Raw genomic sequence first — 12530 nt, 5'->3', positions numbered from 1 at the left:
GGTGTGACAAAAACCACTTTGACACTTGCAGGGGTGTCCAATCTATAGCCCATAAGCCACATGCAGCCCAGGATGGCTGTGAATGCAGCCCAACACAAAATTGTAAATTTACTTAAAACATTATGAGTTTTTTTTTGTAATATGTGTCACAATGTATTTAATGTGTGGCCAAAGACAGCTCTTCTTCTTCCACTCTGGAGCAGAGATACAATAAGTTTTGAAACTCCTGCTTTAGGGAATGGAGTATGGCCAAGGCAAGAAGGCAAGAGTAAAAAGCAGGAAGAACCACTTAGTTGTAGAAGACAACAGTTTAGGTGAGAGATAATAATAGTTTAGAATAGAGTGATAGAAATAGAATGATAAGGCATTGATAGATTCAGTATATATTTGGGATATAGAAATGATGGGACTTGCTGATAGATTAGATGTGGAGGGTGAAGAAAAGAGGAACCAAGAATGACTTTTAAGGTTTTTGCCTGATTTTACAGGGTAATTGATGCTGTTTATTGAGATGGCTAAGACTGAGGAAGAACAGATTAGGAGCTGAGAAGATCAAGAAGGTTTGATTGGCTGTGCTGGAGAGTTTAGGAAGAACTGGTTCTGGACATATAGATTTTGGACCCATCAACATACATAGATGATATTTATAGTCATGGGACTAGGTGAAATCATGTAGGGAGAAATGGAAGAGAAAGAACAGAGAGGGGATCAGGGTCATTACTAGACATAGATTAGTCCACTGATATAGTGAGAAATTGGGGACCATCACAAGAGATATTTTAGGCTCATCCTGTATGATTCTTGTTCTAATAATGGAATCTGTCCTTTCTTGGATTCTTGGCTCTCTTTGGCAGAGAATGGTATTTAGAAATCATGATATGAGTGTTAAGTGTGTTTCTTTCTTTTTTTATTTTTTACTTTATTATAAAAAAGTAATTTTAATTTTTTAATTATAGTTGACATACAATATATTATTAATTTTAGGTGTGCAACATAGTGATTAGGCAGTTATATAACTTGCAAAGTGATCACCCCATTAAATCTAGTACCCACCTGACACCATATATAGTTATTACAATATTATTGACTATATTCCCTATGCTATACTTTATATCCCCATGATGATTTTTAAAACATTTTTTAATTTTTAAATTACAGTTGACATACAATATTATATTAGTTTCAGGTATACTTTCCAGTGTTTAGACATTTATATAACTTACAAAGTGATTATCTCAAAAGTCTAGTACCCATCAATATTCCCTGAGCTATAATTTACATCTCCATGACTATTTTGTAACTATTGATTTGTGCTTCTTAACCTCTTCACATTTCTCACCCAGCCTTCAGCCTCCCTTTCCTCTGGCAACCATCAAAATGTTGTCTGTATCTATGAGTCTGGGTTTTTTTGTTTGTTTTTTAGATATCACATATAAGTGAAATCATAAAGTATTTTTATTTGTGTGATATTGCACTCAACACAATACCTTCTAGGTCCATCCATGTTGTTGCAAATAGCAAGATTTCATCCTTTTTCATGACTGAGTAATAATATTCCATTGTATATATATATATACGTCATCTTTTTTGTCCATGTTTCTATTGATGGGCACATGGGCTGCTTCCATATTTTGGTTATTGTAAATCATGCTTCAATGAACAAGTGGATGCATATGTCTTTTTGATTTAGTGCTTTGGGTTTCTTTGGGTAAATACCCAGAAAATGAAATTGCTGGGTCCTTTATCTCTCATTATAGACTTTGTTTTAAAGTCTATGTTGTCTGGTATAAGCATTGCTACTCTAGCTTTTAAAAGAATTTTTATTTTATAAAATATCTTTTTCCATCCTTTTACTTTCAGTCTGTGTGTATCTTTCCATCAGAAGTGAGTCTCTTATAGGTAGTGTATGTATGGATGTTGTTTTCTTATCCATTCAGCCACTTTGTGTCTTTTGAATGGACCATTTAATCCGTTTGCATTTAAAGTAATTGTTGCCATGCTTGGCTGGGTGGTTCAGTTCATTGAACATGGTCTCTGTATACCAGAAATGTTGCAGATTTGATCCCCGGTTAGGGCACATGCCTGGGGTGTGGGTTTGATCCCCATTGGGGCATATATGAGAGGAAGCCAATTGCTGTTTCTCTTTCTTCCTCTCTTCCTCTCTCTAAAAATCAGTGAACATATACGCTGATGAAGATTAAAAAAATTATGATAGAGCAATTGTTTCCTTGGCTGGGTAGTTCAGTTGTTAGCCCATTGTCTGGATAACCAAGGTTGTATGTTTTATCCCTGGCCAGGACACATAACAAAAATCAAATCAATGTTTCTCTCTCTCTCTCTAAAATCAATTAAAAATTTTTAAAAAATACAGTAATTGTTGATAGATATGTATTTATTGTCATTTTATTTATATCTTTATTTCTCCTCCTCCTCCTTTCTTCTTCTAAGTAAACCTTTTAACATTTCTTGTAATACTGGCTTGGTGGTGATGAACTCAGTTAGCCTTTTCTTGTCTGGGAAGCTCTTTATCTGTCCTAAATCAGTAGTCTCCAACCTTTATGACACCAGGGATTGGTTTCATAGAAGACAATTTTCCACAGATAGGAGTGAGGTGGCAGGAGGTGGAGCTCAGGCGGTCAAGTGGTAATGCCTGTGAGTGAAGCTTTGCTCTTTGCTTGCTCACCTGCTGCAACAGGAGGTGGAGCTCCCCAGCCACTCACTTTGTGTTGTGCAGCCCTATTCCTAATAGGCCATGGACCAGTACCAGTCTGCAGCCAGATGGTTCGGGACCTCTGTTCTAAATGATATTCTAAATGATAGCCTTGCTGAGTAGAGTAATCTTGGTTTTAGTTTGTTTTCATCACTTTGAATATTTTATGCCAATCCCTTCTCTATTGAGAAATCAGTTGACAATCTTTTGGGAGCTCCCTTGCAACTGCTTTTTTCTTGCCGCTGTTAAGATTCTCTTTTTGTCTTTAACCTTTGACGTTTTTGTTTGATGTATTTAATGTAGACCTCTTTGGGTTTATCTTGTTTAGGACTCTGTGCTTCCTGAACTTGTGTGTCTATTTCCTTTGACAAGTTGGGGAAGTTTTCAGTCAATGTTTTTTTTAAATAGGTTTCCAATTCCTTGTTCCCTCTCTTCTTCTTCTGGTGCCCACATGATGCAAATGTACGCTTAATGTTGTCCCGGAGTCTTCTTAAACTCTTCTCATTTTTGAATTTTTGTTGTTGTTGTTGTTTTGATTGGGTGTTTTGTGCTACCTTATCTTTCAAATCACTGATTTGATCCTTTGCATCATCTAATCTACTGTCAATTCCTTCTAGTGTATTCTTTATATTATATATATACATATGTGTGTTTTATTTATTTATTTGAGAGAGAGAAAGAGAGAGAGAAACATCAATTTGTTGTTCCCCTTATTTATGCATTCATTGGTTGATTCCCATATGTGCCCTGACTTGAACTTGCAACTGTGGCATATTGGGACAACACCCTAACTAACTGAGTTACTGGCCAGGGCCTTCTAGTGTATTTTTTATTTCAGTTACTTTAGTCTTTATTTATAACTGGTTATTTTTTTGTTTTCTATCACTAATTTTGTGTTTCCTATTTCTGTGTTGAAGTTCTCACTGAGTTGATCAATTCTTCCTCTAAGAACCTCACATATCCTCATAGCCAGTGTTTTGAACTCTTCATCTGGTAGATTGCTTATCTTCATTTTATTTAGTTCTTTCTCTGGAGTTTTGTCCTATACTTTCATTTGGGACATGTTTCTTTGTCTTGTCATTTTGACTGCCTCCTTGTGTTTGTATCTATGTACTAGATAGATCTGCTGTCTCCCAGTCTTGGTAGAGTGGTCTTATGTAGTAGGTTTCTTGTGAGGCCCAGTGTGAAGCCTCCCAGTCACCCAAGTAGTTTTCCCCAGGTGTGCTCCCCATGTGGGCTGTGTGCTCTCTCCTCTTGTAACTGATCCTTGATTGCTGCTGGCATGTCAGTGGGAGGGACTGACTCCCAGGCTGATTGATTGACTACAAGGACGGGTTGCAACTATAGCAGAGTAGCTGCTGTGCAGGGTCCCAACCCACAGAGCAGGACTCACTTCAGCTGGGCTCTGGTACCTGCTCAGTCCATACATTGTGGAGGTGGTTGGGTAGTGCTCTGGCATGATTTGAAACTGTTCACTGGGTGCCCTGGCTCTGGGGCCTCCCAGGAGGTGCAGGATGACAGTCAGCTGTTGCCTGTTCCCTGTCTGGGCCACCTGACATGAGCCACAAAGTGATCAGCAGATGTTTGACACTTGTGTTGGGCTTAGAGGTGCTTGGTAGAGGTTAGACTGAGAAGTGAGGCTTGCTGCCACCAGTGCCAGGCTTGGGGCTGCTTAGCGAGAAGTCTGGATTCACGCTGAGGCCACATCCTGCTTGTTAGGGATTTGTAGGACTTTGAGAGATTTAGGAAAGTCTACAGCATGTGTTCTAATACAGGCCTTTTTTTATGGAAACACCACTGTAAGTGGCTTGGGAGGACTCCCAAGTTGAGTGGGGCAGGGTGTCAGGGAATCACCAGGGTTGGTAGAACAATATAAGCCAGGTTGGTGAAGGCTCAGCTATTGCACCCACCTGTGCCTGATGGGGCAGAGGGTGGGGGGACTCAGCAAAGGACAGTGAGAAACCTGGCTTTTATAAACCACAATTATTTACTTATTTTTTAAATTCTGAAATATACATAAACAGTTGTAAAATTGTTAACTCATATCAGTGTGAAAAACAAACCTATCCACTATAGTTTAATATTTTTCTATATTTTTTGCATTTAGCTTGAATGCATATACTCAAAATGTTGTGTTCCAAGTTACTTTGGTTGATTCTATGTCTCTTTCAATGTGGGTATGTTATCAATTTGAAACCCAGTTAGCTTTATTTTTTTCTGTTTGTTTTTAATTTTGAGTTTCTTTTCTCCCCAACTCTTACTTATATTTCGATCATGTGAAACAATAGCATGGCTTAAAAGTTAGAACTATAGCAAAACATATACTTCCATCCCTTTTACCTTGTTCCCATCCCCCTGTACTTTCTACCCATTCCATTGGCCCTCTCTGTTTATATAACCAATCTCATTAATTTCTGATTTATTTTTCCTGTTTATTTTTCATAAATAATGTTATTTTCCTTTTATCTTACACAAAATGCATCATACTATAAATATTCTTTTGTGTTTTGTTTATCCTAGGACTCACTCCATGTCAGTTTATAGAGATCTTCATTCTTTTTTCCCAGCTTTATTGAGATATAATTGACATATAACATTGTGTAAATTTAAAGTGTGAGATGTGTTGATTTGATTCCCTCATTCTTTTTTACTGCTGGACAGACCACCAATGTGTGGATATATGATAATTTATTCAACCCTTCTGAAATGCTTCCAATATTTTGCTGCAACGAAAACCTTATGTATGTTTTCATATTGTTGGAGGCATATATTTAATTTCTAAAAGTGGGACTTCTGGGTCAATGGGTAGTTTTGTTAGATATTGCAAAATTTCTTTACACAAGAGTTGTGCAAATTTGCCTTGCTATTCACAGTTTAGGAAAGTGGCTCCTTTCCCATTGTCTCACCACAGAATATGGGGGGTCATAATTTTATTTTTTGTCATTTGGGTGACACATGGTATCTCAGGGTAGTTTAAATTTGTTTTGTCTAATTATGAATGAGAATAAACATTTTTCATATGTTTAAGGGCCATTCTAGTAATATTTTTATCGTGAAATATTTGTGTCTTCTGCCTATTTTTCTATTGGGATTTGGTCTTATTTTTCCATAAATTAAAAAATTGTAAAACACAACTAACATAAAATTTATTAAACATTTTAAGTGTACAGTTTAACAGTGTTAAGTATTTGTACATTGTTGTGCAATCAGTCTCCAGAACTTTTTTATTTTTCAAAACTGAAATGTATACTCATTAAACAACAACTTCCCATTGACCTCTCCCCTCGGTCCCTGGCAACTACCATTCTATTTTCTGTTTCTATGAATTTGACTACTCTTGATACTTCATATAAGTAGAATCATATACTATTTTTCTGTTTGTCACTGGCATAGTTCCGTTAATAATGTCTCAGTTTCATCCATTCCCTAAAAATTGGAGTATTCTTTTTACTTTATTTGAGATATATATTGCAGATATATATTTTCTCCAAGATTGTCAGTCTTTCGATCTTTACACTATGACTACTTTTGTCACAAAAACATTTTTATGTAGTTAGAATTTTTCTTTTCTTTTTAAAGAAGATTTTATGTATTTATCTTCAGAGAGAGGGGGAGGGAGGGAGAAAAAGAGGGAGAGAAAATTGATGTGTGAGAGAACAATCAATTGGTTGCTCTCACCCATCCCCATAACCCAGGCATGTGCCTTGACAGCGAATCAAACCAGTAACCCTTTGGTTTGCAGGCTGGCACTCAATCCACTGAACCATATCAGCCAGGGCCAGAATTTTTCAATCATTTTTTTTTCTTTTTGCAACTGGAATTTGAAGCACAGAACATTTTTCAAAATGCTTAAGTTATAGAAAAAATTATTCTTTCCTCCTAGTTTTTGTATAGTTTTGCAGTTTAAATCCCTAAACTACTTGGAATTTATTCCTGTATATAGTGTAAAGTATTTATTATTTATCTTTTTTCAAATGGCTAATCAGTTGTCCCAGAACTATTCATTGAAAACTTCATCTATGCTCCAGTGATTTGAAATGCCACATTTTCGTATACTAAAATTTCGTATGTGCTGGATCTATTTCTGGCCTTTTTTTTTTTTTTTTGCACTGGTCTAGCCATGCAAGTATACCTCACTGTTCCAATTAGAGTTAACTTTATAGTATATTTTAATGTTTCCTAGTGCTAGTCCTCCCTTATAAGTTTTCTTTCTCAGGGATTTCTTGGCTAGTTTCACTTTCTTGTTCCACATGAACTTTATGCTTAACTTGTCTAGTTTCATAAAAATTTGTGTAGATATTTTTATTAGTATTATATTAAGTTATTTTTAGCACAAACTGAAATTTTCATGATGTTAAAATGTCTACAAAGATCAAGTATTGTTGATTTGTTTATGTCTATTATTGTTAGACTGTTCATTGTTATGGAAGAGTTTATGAAATTATGCTATACTGTGCTGTACCAGAATATAATGTCCAAGACAGCATGGGCTTTGTATATTTTGTTTACTACTCTATCCTTAGCATTTGGAACAATGTATGAATATTTGTTGAATTAATGAGTATTTGTTAAATGAAGGAAGATAGACAAAGGTTATTTGTTTTGCTTGAGAAAATGAAAAGTGTACTAAGAACATTAATTAGGCAAGAATTCATCATGAATACAGAAGAATATAAAATAGTATCTGTAATTGTGGGTAAAATATTTTTATTCTGAAAATGTTATTTTGCAAGATATTTTTATTCTGAAAAAAATGTCTTGAGAACACAGAGCTCAGGAGTGACACTGAAATGGTATACCATTTAGAACATTTAATTTTTTCTTATTACATTCTCAGTTCAACTATATTTATATGAAGCAATGTGTAGAAAGTAGTACTATAGTACCTATTCAGCAGGAATGGCTGGATCATATGTTAATGCTGATACCCACATCTTTAAAGGAAGGGAAAAAAAAGAGAAGAACTCGTTCAAAGTCTCATAAATGAGGTGTCAAGTGACTTTGAAAAAAGCATGAAGAGATATTTGGGTAAGTAATATACAATACCTTTGCTCCCTTGCCCCTCCCAATGAAAAGCAGAAATATGAATAATGAATGTGATATATTTAGTCATATGTATTCTTAGATATTATTTTTATGTAAGTGCTTATTTTGAGCCTATAATATCAAAATATTTGTAGTTTAAGGGCATTTTTAAATGCTTATTATTTAAGGGTAATTTTTATATACTTATTAGCTAAATAGCTTTTTGATTTTTCACTTTGTTTTTACAGTTGTTGCTATATATTTATTGGATTATAAGATAATACTAATGGATTTGGGGAGATTTATTAGGGATTTAACCTTTGCAATTTTTGTTGGAATAAATTTTCTTAAGGGGCCATGGCAGTGACTTTTGAATAGACAGAAAGCAAAAAACAGAAGTTATTGAAGCTTTACCACATTGGCCTCCAAAGTAAGGCCAAAATAAATATCAAGAATGTGATTTGTTTCAGATAAAGCATTTTTCCTTGTCATTTTAATACATAGTAAATTGTACCATCCAATATCAAAAGTCAGAAAGTTTGATTTGAGTAGGTCTTACAAGGATTTTCAAGAAGTATTAATACATATATATGTATTTTAGTGAAGAGTGTTCTCATGAAACCTCCAGTTAAATGGCTTGAAGATGAAGGAGGCCCTTTACCTGAATGTCCTGTGTGAGTAAATTATTTTAAAAACAGTGCTGCACCTAGGTTTTGATAACAGATTGAAAATAAACTGATCTTACATTTAAGTTTGCAACTGTGAAACTCAAGGTTATTTTGAACACACCTAAAAAAAATGTGCTACTGTTCTTCCCCCTCTCCTAAAGTATCCTCTATACTGTACTTGTTTAGTTGTTGCTTACAGAATTAGGGGAACTTATATATAGTTCAACTTGCCCTTAAGGAAGATGTTGTGTATGCCAGATAGATTTCTCCATCCCTTCTCCCCAGTACTAAGGACTGCTTTCATTTATTTCCATCCAAGGTAACTGAATCAGAGCACAGTATACATTAGCAGGGCACTCATGTCTAGCCAATCAGCCTTCTTTACGAACAATTGATCTCTGTTCTCAGTATGGTGGTTACCACAGGGGAAAGGGGTAGGGGCAGGATGAAGAGGGTAAAGGGGGTCAAATATTTGGTGACAGGAAAAGACTAGACTTAGGGTGGTGAGCAACAATGTAATATACAAATGTGTTATAAAGTTGTATACCTGAAACTTCATGTTATTGTTACTCCAATAAATTTAATTTTTAAAAAATTAAAAAAATTATTTTATTGATTCTAGAGAGAGGGGAAGGGAGGGAAAAAAAGAGGGAGAGAAACACTGATGTGAGAGAGAAACTACAATCAGTTGACGTTTACACATGCCCCAACTGGGGGCCAAACCTGCAACCCAGGACTGTGTCCCAACAGGGAATCAAACTGCAACCTTTTGGTTAGTGGGATGATGCCCAACCAACTGAGCCACACTGGCCAGGGCCAATGAAGTTAATTAAACATTTTTTTAAATGACCTCTGTTCTTTCTGAAGATAATGACTTTCAAGATCTTGATGTATTTTCATTACATGCATATCTCCTAATGCTCCCATGGCTGACCACATTTCCTTCTGCTCAATCTCCTGTTTTCTCACTTTAATACTAATTTCATGTTATAAATATTATTTGTAAAATTTAGAGTATATTGTTTGAGTCCTGTTTAATGTGGTGTATTGCTTTTCCAGAGGCCTGGATTATTCTAATCCTTGGCATTCTAGCTATGTGCAGACAAGAAGTCAAATATTAGCTAATTTACACATTGTTCATCCAATTATGAAAATGTTACTGGACCTTGGTTATATGACATTTGCTAATACAGTTTTGCTGGACTTAACAGGAATTAGGTAAAATCTCATATTTATTAATAATTAACATTTAAAATTTTAATGTCTCCCATTTGAATCTTTATATTTTTGACTATAATTTTTAAAACTAACTGATAAATCTTCAGAACTCTTCTTTAGATTTCAAAGAATTTTTAATTTATTTTACTTGTTTTAGCAATTATATATCAAGACCAATATCTATCCTTTGCTTTAAAATCATTTTTATTTTTCTCAAAATAGAGCTAAAGGCCCAATTGATTGTGAATCACTGAAAAATGATCTATCAATACAAGCTAGAAAGTCAGAGGAGAAGATAATGAACACATGGTATCCAAAGGTTATAAGTCTTTTTACCAAGAAGGAAGCACTAGATGGCATTAAACCTGAAAAATTGGATGCATTTTATAACTGTGTTTCCACACTTATGTCAAATCAGGTAAATATGCTTTATGTATTTTAAATGATAATGGTATTAAAATTAATTGAGTATTTTAAATAAAAGTCTATTTAGATAGTGCTAAGTAATTATTTTCAAGTAAATTATGAAAAACATTTTGAGTATAATTTTATTTAAATAAATTAAGCAGAAAAATGGTTTACTGCTGAAGCAATCTAAAATGAGAGGGAAGTCTAGAAGTACCTGTCAATATTCTGAGTGATTACTGGGCTTATGTTTAAAGACTACGAGCTAATTGTCTAGATCTTTATTGTAATATATTAACAAAAGAAATATCTTAGTAAACATATTTTTGAACTTACGAAATTTCTTTATTTTTATTTTTATTTTTAATTTTTTTTTACATTTGACTTTCTTTTTAAATTTTTTAAACTTTTTAAATTTATTTTTACATTTGACTTTTTTTGAACTTATGAAATTTCAAGTTGATTGATTTTCATTTTGTTTTCAGTAAAATTTTGGTCAAAATGTTATTGATCATCTTTATATGACAACAGAAAGAGAATATGAATTTCATGCAAATATGTTTATGGGCTCCTCATATTTTTACTATTATAGAAATATATTTCTAGAAAATAGTTTTGAATAAAAACTTTTCCTTGTGGTGGTAAAGATCTCCAAAGATTCCATGAATTTTACAATGTATCTTTAAAGGGATAATATATATATTGAAATGTATTTAATATCTAGTATATAACACTATAACTAATATATATTATTTGTTTTATCCTTATCCCCTTAAGAGAACTATAATCATTTGATAAGTAAAGAGATGACAGGCATTTTAAAGATTATTTAGATCTTTATTTGTCTGCTTGAGTAAATTTCCAATAGTTGGTTCCTTATAAGAATGCATTATTCATACTCTGGTAACTTATTGTGCACATTTCTAGGTTCCAGTGGTTTCACCCTCATGTATTGGTATGCTGGAAATCTGATTCTTCAGATAAAACAACAAACACAACAATTCTGACTTGTAGTGTTTGCTAATTTCCATGGTATAAATATTCCCACCATGGTGATTTTTAAGCATACAAGGGTTTAGTAACTATCTCACGAAAATTTTAAATGTGGAACAATTGGCTCTTGTGACAATAGCAGCTAGCTGTAGCTTTACCACTGTCCTTCACCCCATGTGCATGTCTCCCCATAACACCCTTAACTTCAGATGTCAGGCCTTCCCTTCCCTCAGTCTTCACTATGTTGTTTGGTCTTCTGGAATGTTTTCTGTACCAGGGACAAAATCACTAGAGAACATGGAAGATTTAGAGTTTCCATTTTAAGATTGTTGATATTCTATAAAAAATTTAAAGTTTGCCTATATTTTTCTATTTATTATTTTAGAATACATTAATTAACAACATATTGTGCTGAATGGACACAATTTTCAGGACTAAATGGATTGACAGAATGACTTAATTATAGACCATAAGTTCACTTATTTTAGCTGAAGGTTGAATTTGTACTTTCTAAAATAATAGTAATATGATATCATGCAGCTGAAGGATCTCTAAAGAGAACTGTAGAAGGATTTGTAAAAGTCTTTGACCAAGAAGATCAAGAAAGGCTGCCAATATTTAAGATGGAATTGACATTTGATGATGATAAAATGGAATTTTACCCTACTTTTCAAGATTTGGAAGATATTGTTTTGGGTTTGGTAGAGCGAATAGCTGAAGCTCTGCAGGTATTATGCTGTCCTTACCTATCATATATCTTCATATGGCTCTTTTCAGAATTTTAAATTGAGTTGAGGCTCTATAAAATATTTATATGCACAAAATATTATAATTCTTTGTTCTATTTCCACTCTTCAAGTCATTTCATGTTTTGTTTTTAAGTGTTGTCTCTTTGAGAAAGTCTCCTGGCTGAAGTTAACTTTTGTCCCTTAGGAATTTTATTGTATAATAATTGTAATGTTTTTGTGCATGTCTCATCTTCCCAATGAGTTGTGAGCTACTTAAGTAATAGATCTAAGTTATGTTTGTTTTTTTTCCCTAGAGTTTTCTAGTATAGTCACTTTGACATGATACTTTCTCAATAAATATTTACTGAATGATAGAAAACTAACCCAATGTAACTTTTATATTACACTACAACCTATGCAATACACCTTTAAATCATTATTTGCATCAATTTATCTTTTCTTAAGCAACTGAAACCTGAAAAGAATGTTAAAAAATATAAGATCTACACACAGAGTAATAACACAGATATTTATTTTATAAAATGTTATTTTTCTTTATGTTAGAATGTCCAAACAGTACCCTCTTGGCTCTCAGGAACTTCAACAACTGTAAATCTTGATACGGAGCTTCCCGAACATGTGTTAGAGTGGGCTCTTGATACACTGAAGGCAGCAGTACGTCGTAACTTAGAAGGTGCAAGACAACATTATGAGACATATGGTATATGTGACAAATATATTATACCTTTTTTATTATAAAAGAATCACACTTTATTTTTACTA

At 33.7% G+C, this 12530-nt stretch overlaps 1 protein-coding gene across 1 annotated transcript in view; it reads left to right on the top strand.

The window, feature by feature from the left end:
• The window catches only part of DNAH12 (dynein axonemal heavy chain 12), a 275242-nt gene that overhangs the window by 14209 nt on the left and 248503 nt on the right, over positions 1-12530 (top strand). The window contains 7 exon segments of the mRNA XM_028518986.2: positions 7548-7655; positions 7657-7738; positions 8337-8409; positions 9463-9621; positions 9844-10054; positions 11577-11747; positions 12312-12468. Of these exon segments, the coding sequence (XP_028374787.1) occupies positions 7548-7655; positions 7657-7738; positions 8337-8409; positions 9463-9621; positions 9844-10054; positions 11577-11747; positions 12312-12468 (961 nt within the window).

The sequence above is a fragment of the Phyllostomus discolor genome, chromosome 7 (genome assembly GCF_004126475.2).
Source record: "Phyllostomus discolor isolate MPI-MPIP mPhyDis1 chromosome 7, mPhyDis1.pri.v3, whole genome shotgun sequence".
NCBI lineage: Eukaryota > Metazoa > Chordata > Mammalia > Chiroptera > Phyllostomidae > Phyllostomus > Phyllostomus discolor.
The sequence above is the reverse complement of the archived record's forward strand: the minus strand, read 5'-3'. Positions and strand labels throughout refer to the sequence as shown.